General features: G+C 32.9%; 1 protein-coding gene across 3 annotated transcripts in view; it reads right to left on the minus strand.

Annotated features, from left to right (window-relative positions):
- The window catches only part of LOC114343960 (bis(5'-adenosyl)-triphosphatase enpp4-like), a 74,959-nt gene extending 57,114 nt beyond the window's left edge, over nucleotides 1–17,845 (minus strand). For all 3 annotated transcript variants that reach the window (XM_050645223.1, XM_050645222.1, XM_050645221.1), the window contains exons 1-2: nucleotides 17,393–17,845; nucleotides 12,650–12,790 (exon numbers count right to left, since the gene is read on the minus strand). In XM_050645223.1, the coding sequence (XP_050501180.1) occupies nucleotides 12,650–12,790; nucleotides 17,393–17,737 (486 nt within the window). In that variant the 5' untranslated portion in view covers nucleotides 17,738–17,845. The remainder of the gene's footprint in view (nucleotides 1–12,649; nucleotides 12,791–17,392) is intronic.
- Nucleotides 17,846–19,760: the final 1,915 nt, after the last annotated feature.

The following is a 19,760-nucleotide window of genomic DNA, read 5'->3' on the forward strand; positions in this document are numbered from 1 at the left end:
ACTTTCCCAACGGCCGGAAACCAGAGTGGGGGACGAGGGTAGTTATAAGAGGTCAAAGTCGCAGTTTTTATTTTTTGAAGTTATACTTCTTTACCGGCGATAGAGGGTGAATTTTTATATGTTAAAACCTATCAGCCCGGCGCATGCGCATTATAACTTTGTTCTGATTGGATGTTCAAATGACATGTCAAAAATTATTCCAAATGGCGGCTGTGGCACAGCTGTACACTAGGTTCGCTTTCAAGATGCAGTAGAAATAGAAATAAACAAACCAAGACACGTTAAATGCCACTAGGAGCACAACCGGATCATAATTTACAATGTATATACATTGTACATTCCAAATCATGATTTCCAAAGTTTATATATTGTAAATTATGATTCGGAAGTGCTCCTAGTAGCATTTAACGTGTCTTGGTTTGTTTATTTTCTACTGCATCTTGAAAGCGAACCTAGTGTAGTTTGATTATTTATGGTTGTTGCGTTCAGAAATTTGTGTGAAAAGAAACAAAGTTAGTTAATAGTTATACTGCCTTTTTAAATAGTTTTCATATACCTATATTTTTGGACTTTTGGACTATTTTGGACAAGGAAAACTCATTCTAATTTCGTAATTAGTTTTTATTATAATCATATTGTAATTAAACATTTGGATTAGGTTGGAATACATACATTTATTTTCTCAAGAATGGGGATTTTAGAGAGAAATCCCAAATTAGGTCCGATTTTTATTTTTAAATTATGATATTTTGGCGTAGATTTATTTATCTAGTAGGTATGTAATGCTTTGATTTACATACTTAATTTGATTACCAACAAAAGTTCTACCAATTTTCATCTAATATATTGTTTTCTTACTGTTTTGTTATTTAATATTTTCTTCCACAAGATTTAAACTACATACCTAATATTACATATATATATTTAAAACAACTGTCAAACAGTAAAATGTTCAGTTACCCTATTTTTCCACATGAGAAATAATGTGGGATTGGACGAGTGAGTCTAGGCTTCGATTACGAATCAAAGCGGCATGAAGTTCACGGGTTCGATTCCCGATGCAAGTTTTTATTTTTTTATTTTTTTTTTCATTTTATGATTGTAAGTATATTTGTTATATAATTTTTTTTTCAGAGAATGCGTATTTAAAATTTTTGCCAACAATTATTATCGTTCAGAAATAATTTTTTCTTTGTGGCCTTTTTCAATGTGTTTGTGTGCGTTTTATTCTTTAATTTTTTAAAATTTTTGGTATTGTCTTAAAAATCACATAATATGTAGTAGAAGTATAACTTCTTACGTGCGTACAAAAGTACACACACATTCTTTTTTTTTGTGACGCTCATGATCGAGATCAGTGCACCAAAACTTTGGAGTAAGTAGGTCATGACGTAACTAAGTAAAATCTCCAGTGGCGGAACGCTGCTTGGGGTACAAAGGGGTGGTAGGAAGGGGTGAGTATAAAAATACCGGGTGTCCACTTATATTTTATATTAGGTGGACGTTCGTGATACACAACATTCTATAATAGTCTAAGAGCTGCGAGCGGATTTTGTGCGTGATAAGTAATATGGAAAAACTATACGGGGATATGTTGAAGTAGTTGTGTACATGACTTTCCTAACGGCCGGAAACCAGAGTGGGGGACGAGGGTAGTTATAAGAGGTCAAAGTCGCGGTTTTTATTTTTTTTTTTGTGACGCTCATGATCGAGATCAGTGCACCAAAACTTTGGAGTAAGTAGGTCATGACGTAACTAAGTAAAATCTCCAGTAGCGGAACGCTGCTTAGGTTACAAAGGGGTGGTAGGAAGGGGTGAGTATAAAAATACCGGGTGTCCACTTATATTTTCCCCCATTTTAACTGCCTATAACTTCTAAACGGCTTAAGATAGAAATATGCGGTTTTCGACGAAATGTTTTATTTTAGTAAAAGTTTTGTCTGAATGGATTGAATTTTTTATATCGCTTCCAAAAACGAAAAGAAAAATGGCGGATTTTTGAAAAAAAACGTTGTTGACTTTAATGGAACACCCAGTATATTTTTTTGTAAATTGAAAGAAAGGTCATTCACCTATCCAGCGATATAAAGTTTTTCAAAATCGGTTGTCAAATCACTGAGTAATTAATTTCTAAAATGAGCGGTGCAACGTGAATGTCACATACCTAAATAACATAACTATTCTCCGTTTCATGAACATTTTTCAGTGCGTCACAAATTATAGAAAAAAGGTAAGTCCGTGATAATACACATTTATGACATTTATTCTAACGTGACATTTTAGTTAAATCTGACAGTTGTCAAATTTTATTTTCAATTTGGAATAAAACCAAATCAATTGTGTCTATTGCATTTATAAAATGGTATTTTCTTTCATTTGTATAGTCTTATAAATTGTACAGATTATATTGATAATAGTATTATTTTATTTAATAAATAATTCTTTTTTGATTATGGCGCCATCTATCGACAACTAGAATAATCACCAAACTAGAATAATTACCAAAGTATTCACAGACGTGCCTTTTTTTCTGTCACATACAATTTAATGCGTTAGAGAGAAATCGAAAAACTGTGACGCACTGAAAGATGATCATGAGAAAAAGAATACAAGTTGAGTCCGTGAGTCTTTACCCGTGCGTCATCACTTAAAGCATACGAAATAAGTCGGAAATCTATTTCACGCAACAACAACTGACAGAAAGTGGCTACTGTTCCGATTACGGGTTTTATTATAAAATTTGACATCAAATATATAGAATGTCAAATATAAGTTTTGCTTCAAAATTTTTGCGCAGAATTACAGCTACATTTGAAGTAGCTTAATAAATTCTTTTATTATTATTGATTAATAAATAAATAAACAATTTATAAAAAAATCCAATAACATATTTTATTTTTGTTATTTTATTCCCTTTGACGGAAATCTAAACACAGTCATTTCTTTACTGTGTGAATGACGTTAGATTTGTATGTTTTAAATATTAATTGCCTAAATATAATTATTTACCTTAAAATTTCAAAGCCCAATATAAAATTAGTTGTGAAAACAACTGTTTGTGTAATATAAAGAAACTTCAAAACGCAAAAATTCGACAAAAACCGCAAAAAGTTCAACTGACTGACAGCCACAAAATTAAACAAATCAGAAACGTCAAACAAATTGTGCTTAAAATATGAAAACATACCGAATCGTCTTTTTTTGTACCTATCTCTTTTCAATGCACTGAGTCTAGATGGTTCATAAAAATAACATGTGTTGTTACTTAATAACAAACGGCAGCTGGTTTGTCATGAGTTTCATGCATGGAAGAGAATGATGCTAGATAAAAAGTATGTGTTTTATCTCGCCAGGTATTAATGACGCACAGGTAAAGACTCGCGGACTCAACTGTAAGCAAAATGATATTATGTTATGTGATTTCCACATTGCATCTTTCATTTTAAAAATTATTTGCTCAGTCATTTGACAACCGATTTAAAAAAAATTTAATATCGGTGGATAGGTAAATGACCGTTTTTTCAAGCTACAAAAAAATATGCTGGGTGTTTCAATAAAAAAAAGTCAAAAACGTTTGTTTTTTCAAAAATCCGCCATTTTTTATTTAAAAGCGACACCAAAAAATGGTCATCATCATCATCATCATACAACCTCTTCTGTCCACTGCTGGACATAGGTCTCTCCCATTCTTCGCCACTCTTCACGGTTCTGTGCTTCTTGTTGCCATTTCTTGGATATTCGTTTAATGTCGTCCATCCAGCGTGTTGGTGGTCGTCCTCTGCTGCGTTTGTCTTCTCTTGGGCGCCAGTCAATTAGTTTTCTGGTCCATCGTGAGTCTTTCAGTCGCGCTATGTGACCTGCCCAATTCCATTTCAGCTTGGCTATACGTTCAACGACATCAGTGATACCTGTTCTTTTCCTTAAGTCTTGGTTCCTTATTTTGTCTTTTTTTGTCACGCCGAGAATCGATCTTTCCATGCGCCTTTGTGCCACTCGCATTTTTAGTGCTGTTGTTTTTGTGAGCGTGAGAGTTTCTGCTCCGTATGTCATAATAGGAAGAACGCATTGGTCAAATGTCTTCCGTTTCATAGCTGTCGGGATGTTGCTCTTAAAGATGTCTCTTAGTGATCCATACGCCGCCCAAGCAAGTGTTATTCGTCGTTGAAATTCGCAGGTCTGATTGTCCTTGCCTATTCTGACTTCATGACCGAGATATATGTACTTTTCTGTCAATTCTACCACTTGATTTTGGATGGTTAGGTGTTCGCTGGGAACTAAATTTGTCATAAATTTGGTCTTACTGATGTTCATTTTTAGACCTATTGTTGAAGACACGTTTTCTAATTCTAGTAGCATTTGTTGTGCTTCACCCAGATCTTCGGTAATAAGTACTATATCGTCGGCAAAACGCAGATGATTGAGCATTTCTCCATCTATCTTTATTCCTCTATTTTCCCACTTTAGCATTTTAAAGGCGTATTCGAGGACCGCTATAAATAATTTAGGTGAGAGAGTGTCGCCCTGTCTCACACCTCGCTTGATATGAATTTCTCTGGTAGTATCATGTAGTTTTACACGCATTGTGGCGTTTTGGTATAATGGTCATTTACCTAAAAAATGGTCATTTACCTAAAAACTTGAAAAAACAGTCATTTCCCTATCCAACGATATAAATTTTTTTAAAATCGGTGGTCAAAGGACTGAGCAATTAATTTTTAAAATGAGAGATGCAATGTGGAAATCACATAACATAATATCAATTTGCTTAGTTATGTTATTTAGGTATGTGATATCCACGTTGCACCTCTCATTTTAAAAATTAATTACTCAGTGATTTGACAACCGATTTTGAAAAACTTTATATCGCTGGATAGGTGAATGACCTTTCTTTCAATTTACAAAAAAATATACTGGATGTACCATTAAAAAAAGTCAACAACGTTTTTTTCAAAAATCCGCCATTTTTCTTTTCGTATTTGAAAGCGATATAAAAAATTCAGTCCATTCAGACAAAACTTTTACTAAAATAAAACATTTCAGCGAAAACCGCATATTTCTATCTTGAGCCGTTTAGAAGTTATAGGCAGTTAAAATGGGGGAAAATATAAGTGGACACCCGGTATAAGGGATTTTTTTGCCGTTCGTGATCGAGATAGTGCACCAAAATTTGAAAATAAGCAGATCATGACATTACTTAGTAAAATCTCCAGGGGCGGAACGCTGGCTGGGGGACAACTGTTGTGCTGCGTCACAAAAAAAATAATACAAACTGCGAATTTGACCCCTTAAACCTACCCTCATCCTCAACTCTGGTTTCTGCCCCTGGAGATTTTGCTTAGTTACGTCATTATGTACCTACTCCCAAATTTTGGTGCACTATCTCAATCACGAACGTCGCAAAAAAACCCTTATATTTTTTATATTCACCCCTGCCCCACCCCTTTGTAGGCCACGCAGCGTTCCATCCCTGGAGATTTTACTTACGGAGTTACGTCATGGCCTACTTATTCCCAAATTTTGGTGCACTATCTCGATCATGAGCGTCACAAAAAAAAAATAATAAAAACCGCGACTTTGACCCCTTATAATTACCCTCGTCCCCCACTCTGGTTTCCGGCTCTGGGGATTTTACTTAGTTATGTCATGGTCTACTTATTCCCAAATTTTGGTGCACTATCTCAATCACGAACGTCGCGTCGCAAAAGACCCTTTATATTTTTTATATTCACCCCTGCCCCACCCCTTTGTGGGCCACGCAGCGTTCCGCCACTAGAGATTTTACTTAGTTACGTCATGACCTACTTATTCCCAAATTTTGGTGCACGATCTCGATCATGACCGTCACAAAAAAAATAATAAAAACCGCGACTTTGACCCCTTATAACTACCCTCGTCTCCCACTCTGGTTTCCGGCCGTTGGGGAAAGTCATGTAAACAACTAATTCAACATATCCCCGTATAGTTTTTCCATATTACTTATCACGCACAAAATCCGCTTCTATCTCTCCAACTATAACATTCAGCACATTTCTGGATTAGCGAATATTGTGGCAGACGCACTATCTCGAATCGATAGCATCAAGAAAGATATCGACATCAGGGATTTAGCTCTCGCACAAGAAACAGATCCAGAACTGCAAACTTTCTTAAGAGAGAAAACATCACTACAAATGAAGAAAATACGCTTTTCCGAACAAAACGTGAGTTTGTACTGTGACATCAACATCTACAGCCAGACCATTTGTACCGAAACCACTCCGAATGGCAATTTTTCGCACCATGCATAACCTAGCACATCCCGGAATCAACAATTCCGTGAAGATGATCACACAGCGATATGTTTGGCCTTCCATTAAATCAGATGTGAGGAAATGGACTCGAGCGTGTCTACAGTGCCAAAAATCAAAAATATCGCGCCACACTGTTTTACCTACTGAAAGTTTTCTACCACCTTCCAGCCGATTCGAACATGTCCAGATAGACATTATAGTGATGCCGATTTCAGAAGGAAACAAATACTGTCTAACATGCGTCAACCGTTTCACACGTTGGCCAGAAGCTTTCCCGATGCCTAATCAAGAAACAGACACATTAGCCAGAACATTTTTTTCTGGTTGGATAGCTCGTTTTGGCACTCCCAAGCGCATCACAACAGATCAAGGCCGACAATTCGAATCGCATCTCTTCAAATCAATCTGCAAATTAACGAACTACCCATTTAAAGACAACCACCTATCATCCTCAATCCAATGGTATGGTAGAAAGGTTTCATCGACAGTTAAAAGCAGCAATTCGATGTCATGAAAATATCCGATGGACCGAAAGCCTACCTTCAGTGTTACTGGGCATACGAGCAGCGTGGAGAGAAGATTTAGTTACTTCAGCCGCCGAACTCGTGTACGTAGAACCATTGTGTTTACCAGGTGAACTATTGTTTTCGTCGCAAAGTAATGGAATGCAGCAACTTGTAAATGAATATACAAGAATTTTTAAAGATTCAAAATCTATGATTGATCTTGTCATAAGTAATGACTATACGTTAACTGCTCATGTAGAAAAAAATTACATAATATCTGATCACTGTATTGTCCATGTGCTCAATAATAAAGTAACTAAAAGTGAAGTCATTGAAACAAAACAAATTCGTTCTAAAATAATATATGATAATATGGTAAACATGTTGATTGAAAAAGATTGGGCATATTCTTCGGTAAACATCGATGAAGTTACTGATACTTTCGTCAATAATATCGTAGATGTTTTGAATAGAGTGTCACCAGTTAAAACTGTGGAAGTTAAGAACTTTGGTAATAAATGGTTTGACAACACTTGTAAATTGGCAGTTAAGAATAAAAATATTGCTTATAAAAGATTTTTGTTTACAAACGATTGCGTAGATTGGAATAACTATAAAATTGAAAGAAATAACTGTGTTAGAATTTTAAAACAAGTTAAAATTAGATTTTATGAGTCAAATATTGATAGAAATAGGGGTAATTCTAAACAAATGTGGAAACATCTCAAACAGTTAGTAGGAACTAATAAAACTATATCACAATTTCAAAGTCTTGAACATGAAGGTGTAACATATAGTGTAAATTTGGCAAACATATTAAATCAATATTATGTTGATAGTATTAAAGATATTATTGTAAGTTTTGACCAAAATAGTGATATTAATTTAAATTTGCAGACAGTTGTTTCATCTGATGTAAATTTTGAAACTTTTGAGAGCATATCACTAAACCAACTATATGATATAATCAAATTACAATATAAAAAAAATAGTACGGATGAAGTAGGTCTTGATATTATCAAAAATCTATTTCATGTGTTAGGTTATCCTTTATTAAATTTAATTAATATGAGTTTAGAGAAGGGCCTGGTGCCCAAGCAATTTAAAATATCAACTATAGTTCCTGTTCCAAAAGTTCCTAATACTAATAATATGCTCCCATTTTGTGAAAAAGTTTTAGAAATTGTGGTGTACAATCAGCTGATTAAATTTATTACTTCAAATAATATCCTGTATAATTACCAGTCTGGATTTAGAAATTCTCATTCATGTGAGACCGCATTACAGTTAGTTGTCTCAGATATGAAAAGTATTTTAGATACGACAGGGGTCGGTATATGCGCAGTTTTTATAGATCTCAAAAGAGCATTTGAAACAATAGATCGTCATATACTTCTTTTGAAATTAAAGAAATATGGTTTTAACGGGACAGTTTTTAATTGGCTGGAAAATTATCTGTCAAATAGGTACCAAAGGACTAAATTAAATAGTGAAATGTCAAATCCACAGTTAAATGATATTGGTGTGCCGCAAGGCAGTGTACTTGGACCTCTACTTTTCATATTATACATTAATGATTTGGGAAACGTATTAAGCAAATGTAAAATTCATCTTTTTGCTGATGACACATTAATATATTTTTATGGGGAAGATTTTGTTGATGTAGTGGACACGATGAATCGTGAATTGCATTTATTAACTGAAAGATTTAAGTTAAACAAATTGAAAGTCAATGAGTTAAAATCCAAATACATGTTTATTGGTAATAATACTCTTTTCAGGAAATTCTTAAGTTTGGATGTTCACATTAAATTAAATAATGAAAAAATTGAAATGGTTCAGGAAATAAAGTATTTGGGATTCATATTGGATAGGGAACTAACTTTTAGTAAACATGTTGATTACATTTGCAGAAAGATAGGGAAAAAATAGGTTTTTTTCGAAGAGTATCACCATTTTTGACATTTCAAACTAAATTAACAATTTATAATTCGTTAATATTACCTCACTTTTTATATTGTTGTTCAATGATTTATACAGGATGTTCTAATTATGACAGGCTTCAAATTCTCCAAAATAAGGCTATGCGAGTAATATTGAGATGCAATCGATATACTCGAATTCAAGATATGCTGAAAACTTTAAATTGGTTAAAAGTTGAACATTTTATGTATGTCCAATCTATGACATTCTTATTTAAGATGGTAAACCATTTATTGCCTGAGTATTTGAACAGTCAGTTGGTCCCGATAGCAAATGTTCATGAGCATAGCACTAGAGCTGCAAATTCAATAAATTTTTATGTTAGAACAACCAACAAGTCCAGTTCAATGAAAAGCTTGTTTCATAAAGGAATTGTACAGTTCAATAATATACCTTATCACATTAAAAATAGCCATAATGCAACTATCTTTAAGAGATTATTAGTCCATTATATTAAAACTAAGACCTAGAAACCAATTGGCAATGTTTGTTGTACTTCCAGTGTTTTTATTTTTATTTTATTTTTTCTTTTTTTATTTATATATTGAATGTTTCTGATTAATTTAATTTGACAATGCTTATTTCTTTATTTGTTTAGTCTCATGTTTTTAATTTTTGTAAAAATTTTTGTAATACTTTATGATAATTATACAGCGCTCCTTGCCTTGACAATTCTTATGTAATTTGTACAGGTGTGGAGTGCAATGTTTCTGTTTTGTGTATTATCTATTATGATAAATAAATAAATATCTATCTATCTATAAAGAAACACCGACGACAGTGCTCACATTTACTTAAAAACACTTCGAAACCATTTCGAAAATCTCCGTCCTAAGCAACCGTCGCATCATGGATCCAAAAGCACCTTCATTTTCAAAGACACCACCTCTCACGTTTTCTTCCGCCGCGATACAATCAAAAGCAGCTTAGAAAACCCATATCACGGTCCTTTTCCAGTTATTAAGCGAGGAGACAGGACTTTTGTCGTCCGTGTAAATGGAAAAGAAATAACAGTTTCCATAGACAGATTGAAACCGGCGTACGAGCTTCACGAAAGTATCCATCATGAGCCAGAAAGAATGACAGTGTCCAGCAAAACGAACACAGACAATGAAAACAGCAAACCGAAGAGGAAAACGAGATTTACTGGAAGTTATCAAGAAAGTGTCGGTTAACAGTGAATTAAGTGATTTTTTTCTCCTCGTATAAACATTGCATTTTTTTTTCTGTTATTTTCATTTTTTTTTCATCATATGTATATATTATGTAATATCTATCGTCTAGTGATGAGCGAGACTGGTCTTGGTCTAGCGAGACTGATCTTGGTCTTGCGTCTTGGTCTTGCAGCAAGACCAAGACCAAGACCAAGACCGCCTTTTGGTTGCAAGACCAAGACCAAGACCAAGCTTGCAAAGACCGAACCTTGCAAGACCACGCGAGACCAAGACCAACCTGCAAGACTCTTGCACTTTTTTGAGAAAAATTTGTTTTTATTATTTAACTTTATTTTTTTAGTTCAATAATATATACTGACATTGTAAGAAACCTTAAATAATAACGAATTTTTAAAATACATAATATTTTGGTTATATTTTTAAGTCGTTTTGATTAAGTCAAACGGTTTGCATTTTCTCAACCTTCAAAGTGTCCAGAAGGCAAGTTTTCAAACGGCGACAGTTCAAAGACAATTGAAATTACTTGTAAGACAAAAAAATGTAATTATAGATAGGGTAATCCATTAAAAAAAATGCAATTAAAAACGGTTTTTATGTACCAGTAGTTTTAGCTTTTTTGTCTAATAAAAATACTGACACTTATTTCAATTCTTTTCGCATAATCGAGGAAAAATGTAGGTCGTTAAATTTAAAATGAATACAAAAAATATCATAATAGATTTTGAAAAGGGATTCACAATGATGTGAAAGCATTGTGGCCTGAATAAAAAATAACTGGTTATCGATTGTAATGTATCAAGCTTGGTATCGCAAAATCCAAAGCTTAGGTTCAGTTTCTGAATATAATGACAAAAATTCAGATACTGGGAAATTTTTAAAATTATTTTTTGGATTAATTTTTTACAATCAACGAAAGTTGGAAGTTGAATTATTTGTGAAAATCCCGGATGACAAACGTGTAAAGAATTTTACTGATTTCATAGTTGAAAACTATTTGGAAGAATCTAGGTTTTCCCCAGAAAGGGCCAGTAGTACAAATAGTATGTGCCGCACTTGAAATGCATGCGCATCATTTCAGTGTGTTTTAAATTCTAGTTATATTTTCAAATTAAATATTTTAAATGTCATAATGGGTATTCAATCCAAAAATATGTGAAAATAAAAAGTGCGAATAACTCGTGTTACGCGAGCAATGTAGTTTAAATAAAATTAAAGAACTGCAAGATAACAAATTACAGAATTAAGCGTTTATAACTCCCAATTAGGTTTAGTTATTATGTTATAGTATTAGGTCTATAAATAGGTATGGTAAATATGTACGTATTTACTAAAAAGTATGTTTTAGTTAGTTTATAAAAAAAGTTAATTATATTAAATAATGATTAAATAGAGTAAAAAATATTTGATTTTTGTGTTCTCTTAAAAAAATTTAATTTATGTTCTTAAATTTGACCCTCGTAGGATAAATACTACAGTGTTCAAGTGAAAGGAGCAGATCATTATCTGTTAACAACTATAAACCGTTTATCCCTTTTCGTAAAATCCGTGAATTGAAGGTCCCCGACCATTTGTGGCACCTTTAAGAAGCTCTTTTTCTTTAACATTTTATTAAAATACAGAGGCAATAAACAATAATCCACACTCAAAACGTGGTCTGAAGGCAGGCGGCAGGTATCGACAGCATGCAAAACACAACGTGACACAGCCGAAGGCCGGCAATTGCAACAAGGGTTGTAAATGCAGGTTTTTCCTACTGATAAACATTACCATTATAAAAATATACTCTAATCTCTTTATATAGAGAGAAATAATTAGGTCATTAGGTGAATGTATAATGTTAAAATTGGAATCCGTTTGAAACTACATTCTACATTCTGTTAAAATTTTAAAGCAAAAAATATAGTTTCATTCTTCACATCTTTATTTATTTAAATGAGACAAGACCAGCAAGACTCTTGCAGCAAGACCAAGACCAAGAACAAGACCGGCTAGTGCAAGACCAAGACCAAGGCTAAGACTGCCTTTTAGCTGCAAGACCAAGACCAAGACCAAGCTTGCAAGAACAAGACCAAGACCAAGACTAGCCTGGTCTTGTTCTTGTTTTGCTCATCACTACTATCATCTTATTCTCTCAAACGGGGGTGTTATAGCGATACGCTTTAATTACTATTTTTGCTAAAATTTTAGTACCTTTTCTCAAAACGAAATAACATTTAATATACAAACCATATGCTAACAAGGGCCGTTAAGTTAAGAAACGAAAATGTATCCCTAAGCAGATTGTATAAAATTAATGTTTTTTTCAAGGAAACACTAATAGATTCCGAGGCCAGATTGCCACACTCTTTATGTCAACTTCTTAAAATACAGAAAGTTTCTCATCTTTTAAAACGCAGATGTTAGTAATTTATTGCCTTTCTAGTCATAGTGTAACACCGCAAGCATCATGACATAATAGTGTTGTGGTCTGGCAGTATCGACACAGCGGGCGAATGATTCAATCACACCCTCACTAAAAACCCTTACGAGATAATAAACGAAGCACGCTTGTTTACCCAAAATAAATAAATAAATTACTGTTCATTGTTTACACTTATTTTTAATTCCGTAACCTACCATCGGGATATATTTAAAAATCCTTTCCATTTTCTGATAAGTAATCATTCATATATATCTATTAAATTTAAACACTTACCATATCAGCTCTTTGAAACCAGTCCATATTGGGATCAAATCCTTGTATGTGTGTTATGTTTTTACCTTGGTAAGGAAAAATTGCACCAGGCCACATCATAGATGCGGAATATCTATCATTACCTTGATCTTCGTTCCATTTCTGTAACCAATAATGTCTAGTGCAATATGGCTACAGATATTTGTTTAACACATTACTATAAATAGGTCATGGAAAGGATGGTAAATAACAATTGGGTTAAAACAAAGGTTAACGAGATTAAGCTAATATTGATTACAGACATACATCTGCATTATGTATGTACGTTATGTATTTGCATTATGTATCTGGCTAAATAGCTGTACTAAAGCCACAAATAGAATATGGCTACAGAGCTGAATGATCATGTATCAATTGAAATAATTTAATAACTCATAGACCTGGATCCTGCATACCAAAAAAAAGTTGATCAAAGCAAGCTGAAAATTTATTAATAGCTTAACGTCTAGTCGGACAAACTTTGATGTATGGGAACACTGGAACAGGGGAAGTTTTAATTGTGTAACAGGTTAAAATTTACAGGCTAGTCACAGGCAAAAAAATACACATTCTTCAAATAAACTTTTTTATCTGATGCCTAGATTTTGTGTCATTTTTTAACTACTAAAATTTTTTATTTCATTAGTAGTTCCAAAATGACACAAAATCTAGGCATCGGATAAAAAAGTTTATTTGAAGAAAGTGTATTTTTTTTGTTCTTCTTAATGGCGGTACAGGCTCGTTTTTTTAATATTGTATTTAATTACAGAGTAATTTCCACATATTAATATATTTTTCAAATTGGTCTCTGTACCGCCATTCTTTATTATATTACGAATACGTGTGCCAAATATCTCGAAAAAATATTCAAAATTACAGCTGCAATCTTGGAATGCGTTTTGGCTACCTGTTGATCGCTACTGTATCACCTTAAGTCAGCATTAACAATCCAATAAAGAAGAAGAGTGTGGACATAACATTTTTATTATTATCTCGGTTTTTTATAGCGTTCTCCATCTTCCGGTTGACAGTTTCCAGCTTCGTCTGTCGTTGCATTCGTAAGGGTGAAGGTTCCTTTCCGACTTTGCCTTCTGAATGCCGCCTAGCCAGGATTGTTTCGGCGTTCCTCTCTTCCTTCTTTCCCTTGGCGTCCATTTTAAAATTTGTTTTGGCAGCCTGTTGTCATCCATTGACGTCATACCATACATGACCATACTAGATCAGTTGTCTCCTTTGAATTTCATCTATGATGGTTGACTTGACATAACATTTTACCATCCGATATTATATTTGCAGATTGAATCTTTAGTTACTCAGAAATTTCCTCATCTTCAAAAAGGCTGCTCTTGATTACTCTATTCTTGATCGAATTTCTGAAGTTCATTTTTATCTGTATCCTTGTTATGGCTTAATATAATGAACCATATTAAAAATTTCGTAATTTTACTGGGAACAAATTGTTCTCATGTACACACCAGAAAGACAATTTATTATTATTAACGGTCAAATGTCTTTCTCCAAATGCTTTAAAATGATACTTATAGTATTTTTGTCAAAAAAATTTCTTAGGCAAAGAAGAACCTCCATCAAAAACATTAGCGTACATACTGGGTATAGTCCTCCGGCCCGGGAGATATTTTGAAAAATTTCATTTTGGCCCGCGCTTAAAAGTATTTGCCCACCCCTGGTCTAAAGCATTACAATTTTTTAAATAAGGTATCTACAAGTCCTAACAACTATAGTCCTAACATATAGAAAATTCAGATGTTTAACTGTCAATTATATAATAAATAATTAATAAATAATCAACAAAAAAAAACTAAAATAAAATACAAAAAAGAATGCATTTATTTTAATATTAATATTTTTATTTGTAAAATGTACATACTATGTGTTCTTGATAAACATTAAGTAGTATAATATATTTATATTTTTTAACATAGTATGTAAGTACATTAGCTGTATTGAGTAGGTAAATAAGAAGTAAAAAATTGTAATAATATTATAATAACCAAGTTTCACTAATTGGCAATATCTTTAATACATTTACTTTTGATTGAGACTGGCTGAATGACCATAGTCCAAGCCAAAAAAGAAAAAAAAACTGTCAATTTTTTTTAATAATTGTAGTAGTTATATAACAGGGGTGGCCAAGCTCCTTGATAATCCGAGCCATTTTTAAAATTTTGAAATTTTTCGCGAGCCGCAATAACAATTATTTAAAAAGTGTAAAAAAGTTTTTAAATTTTTCTCTCACTGTTTGGATTCACGAATTTTGAAATAAAATGGTTCACATTGTTGTTTTAAATATGTAAATAATTCTACAAGCAGTTTTTACTAATTTAGGATTCTTCGATTCTTCATATTATCATCCTTCCATTTATTTCTGGGACAGTCTACTGATCTACCGTCTCTCAAAAAACACTGTCTTTAACACTCTGTCATCTGTCTTCCTCTGATCTTACCACATAACCTTCCCATCTTATCTTAGCTTTTATATGTCTGACGATGTTTTCAGTGCCATATAGTCACCAACTCAGCTTTGCGGCGCCTTCTTCACTCTCCTGTCAATCCATCTCTTTGAGGCCCAAATAAGAGAACTTTCCTTTCAAAAACCAGCAGCATATTTATTTCCCGATGATCCAGAGTCCATGTTTTACTTCCATGTAACAATTGGGCGAATAATTTGCATGTACCTACAGTCTTAATTTAGATTGTCTTTTTAGCATCTTAGATCTTAATCATGATGATAGGGAGTATAATGCTCTATTCCAAGCAGCTATCCATGCTGAGACCTCTTTTTATATGTGGTTGTCATTTGTCATCTGTGATTACCACAGATATTTAAATTTTTTTTACTACTTCAAATCTCTTTGTCTCTTTGTCCGAGTCCTGATGTTACAGTTTGTCTTTGTTATTTGTTGTCAGTAATTTAAGACATTTTGAAATACAAAAATTTAAAGTAATTCAGGTACATTTATTGAGAGCCACAAATAATCCTTTAAGAGTCACATGTGGCTCGCGACAGTTTGGCCACCCCTGTTATATAAGCCATATAAGCACTATCTAGAATGATAAATAATCACAACATATAATTAAAATATTGGATACAACCCATTTAATTAATTTCTTGTCAAATTGAGTGAATCACTACAAATGCAAAAATTCGTGAGTGGCAAATAAAAATTATTGCCACTTTAAAAGAATCCATAAAGTGTGAGATAAACTTAAGATTTCTAAAACTATAGTTTGAGCATTACAGGGAAACAGGAGCTATCCTTTTCTTTTCTCTATCTCTATCTAGGAAAATTAGAAGCACAGGAGATGTAGCTATAATGGAGAAAACTTAGAATCCTGTGGACTGAGTCACAAATGAGGATGTTTTCAAAAGAATGAACAACAACCGAGAGGTACTGACCACTATCAAATCTCAAAAGTTACAATACTTCGGACACATTGTATACACACATCCTGCAAGAGAAATATTTAGAAAGTGAGGTCCAGGAAGAAGAATATCCTAGTTAAAGGGCATCAGAACCTGATTCAACACAACATATGCACAGCTTTTCCATGCTATAAGATAAATATTGCCATGATGATAACCAATATTCATTGTGGATAGGCACTTCAAGAAGAAGACCATGAAAAACATACAATAGACGTTCAAGTATTCAATAGAAAAAAAAACAAATGTAAGATATTATTAGCAAAAATTGTATACTGGAGAAAATGCTGTTGCAGGCAAAAATAAAAAAGTAAGTACAAGTGATTTGAAAAAAATCACAAATAAATGACTTGTATAAATTTCGATTATATTATATGGAAGAAAAACCTTGTCATCACACAACAAATAGATGAATAAATACTAGGTATAATACAATAATACCACAGTGAGAAAGAGTTAAAAACGATCTTGTACATATTATGTAGATAACATGCAAAAAAACCGCTCCCACAAGTCTGACAACTGTATATATGGTATCTGCCTTACCTTCTTATCATTTTAAAATTAACAATTAACTGCGCTCGGCTTTAATTTTTGTATTTATCTCATTTAAAAATGTGAAATTTTCACATCAATTTCAAATTATGGCCGCCATTACAGTATGCGCAGATCGCTTACGTATGGATTGATGACAGTTTATTTCTGCAATGTTTATGTCTGCAATTGATATAATATGCAGTTTATGTCTGCAATTAATATAATATTAATTATTAATAAAATTAAAAAATTAATATATTATGTATTATACAGTACAATTTCTCAAAGGAGGAAGACCTAACCCTTCGGTCCAAACCTAACTTTCGGGTATTAGAGTGTAGAGTGTTTTGTTAATTATTAATAAAATTCAAAAAAAAATAAAGCACCTTCTGTCTTTGCACAAGAAATTATAAAAAATTTTAAATTAGGCAACATTGCAGAAATAAACTGTCATCAATCCATACGTAAGCGATCTGCGCATACTGTAATGGCGGCCATAATTTGAAATTGATGTGAAAATTTCACATTTTTAAATGAGATAAATACAAAAATTAAAGCCGAGCGCAGTTAACTGTTAATTTTAAAATGATAAGAAGGTAAGGCAGATACCATATATACAGTTGTCAGACTTGTGGGAGCGGTGAGTCAACACTAAATAATTACCAAAAAGAATTATCAAATGGTTATTGGGGATATGGTAAAATAATTGAAAAACCTTGTTAACAGACTGTAAGGACACTTACCCATATTGGTATAATATCTTTATTATAACTGAACATCTCACTTCCTAATCTTTTAATCGTTCTGGATGTTGTATCAAAGTAACTATTACCTACAATTCCATGAGTTTCTGTATACAATCCTGTGGCAATGGAGTGATGGTTGGGGAACGTTTTCGTTGGAAACACGTTTATTAAATAATCGGCATAAGTTCCAACTTTCTTCAATCTTTCCATGTTAGGAACCAATTTAGTTTCAAAAAAGTTGTATCTGAACGCATCATAGGAAACGATTATGAGTATTGGATGGCGCGATACTGAATGTACAATGTTTAGCAAGGAACATATTACAGTAATTTTGAATATCATTCCCAATTTCTGTATATTAAAGTATACACTACGTATTTATTTGGACTGGCTCTAGCTCTAGCTTCTGATATTCTGATGTCTTCTACCTACTTTACGTTTTGATTTTTAGTTGACATAACAATCGCATTGACAGTGACAGATACGTCAGTGTCATCGTTGACTCTTGACAGATAAAAGAAGAACGAAGGACTCTTTTATAAGAGGATACCCATCCCAATATTGGAATAAAAAACAAAATTAAAAATAATATACCTATTTTGTTGCATCGTTTTACTTCTACAATATATTGTTATTTTTATGTTCAAAAAGTTGGACAGGTTTAAAATGCATGGTTTTTGAAAGAAATAAGGTTAAATTATATACTCACCGGAGGGACCGCAGACGTTCGGGAACAATAGGGAACTTGCACATTTTTTTTTATTACATAATAATGTTCAGTTTTGTATAAAAATGAGATTTCCAAAATTTCACGCTTCAAAAACTCATAAAACTTATTTAAAGTCTTCGGTATCTTAAAATAGGTCAAACGGCCCGTGACGTCACTCAGTTTAACTATTGGCTGTGAGTTTCGACGGTAGCGCTATCTCGCGGTTTGAAACTTATACTTTTCTGATAAAATTTATGTATGTGAAATATGCAAAACGAGAAAAATAGATACTTATCTAGAAAGACACAAATTATGAACTGAAATATTATTGTAACCTGATTACTAAACGAATACACAGAATTAATAGTAAAATTAATTATGTTTTTTTTTATTTTATTCATTATAATTTTAATATTTAATATATAAGTTTGTGCGACTGGATGACTACTTACGCAAGAGACCATTGAGAAAAAGAATAAGTTTATATGAATTATTTAACATTTTAAAGGTTACCTCTGTTTATTTTTGTGTGCTTACCATGCCCCGCTCACTCTAATAAAAAACATGTAATCGTATTTATTTTCCTTCCATTTAGTCAGAGGCGCTGATGTCGGCATTGTGATTGGTGGAACGTGACTTTTGACAAATCCTGCGCTATCTGTGAATCTGCAATCTGTGTTCGTGTTCGTTCGTTCGTTGTCGTTCACTGTTCACTTATTTTATTTTTATATGGTCGGTTATGTGATGTGTTTGTGTCACCATAAAAAGCTGATATTCAGTCGTGTTTTTTGATATTTTTGTTATTTCATAATCGAGTACCTTTTTAAAGGTAAGTTTTTCTGATTGTAGGTACTGTTTATCCAACAGTTTTAAAATACACATTTTATTTCGCGTTTTGTTGTTAGGTCTAATGGCTCCGTTCAGCTGTTGTGTGCAGACGGTGAAAAAATTCGACAAGTAAACATTTATTTAATCCAAATTACTCATATTTCTATGTAAAATGTCACATTATTGTATAAATAAATAAGTAAAAAACAAAAGTTGTTTGTGTTTTACCTTTATTGTCCACTAGAATAAATAAAATATTAAATATTGGAAGTACCGTATGGAGGCAATGATGTACCTAGCATGGAGGCTAGATTATGCCACTCTTCCTATCCAATCAACAGCAAGAACGTTTAAAATTTCACACCTATCATGTCGAAGCTACAGACCACTTATGTGGAGGCCAGATTTGTAGTATCCTTCCATTTAACCAGGTGCTGAGATGGCGCTGAAATAAGTGACATATTTTTTGAAGGGTAAGATCGCATTCTACCAAATCACACAACACTTTTTTCTATGGTGCTTACTGCTTTGCTTATTAAAATTTGTAATTTGTATGAATTGTAATTTGTTTGAATTCTATCAAATAGATATTAAACATTATACTGGATCCAAGTCTTATTTCCCATGATCCATGATATCCAATTTCAATTAGCAACACCAAAAAAGGAAAGGATTTAGTTGATACAGGACATGTACGCAATGTTTCCGAATATAATAACTGGATCCAGTACTGTTATATTCAATATTTTTACATGAATCAATACAACAGCTACAATATATTGTTTTCTTTTTTGAAAAATCCATATTATCCGCCATTTCAGTTTGTGA

The sequence above is a fragment of the Diabrotica virgifera genome, chromosome 3 (genome assembly GCF_917563875.1).
Source record: "Diabrotica virgifera virgifera chromosome 3, PGI_DIABVI_V3a".
Classification (NCBI taxonomy): domain Eukaryota; kingdom Metazoa; phylum Arthropoda; class Insecta; order Coleoptera; family Chrysomelidae; genus Diabrotica; species Diabrotica virgifera.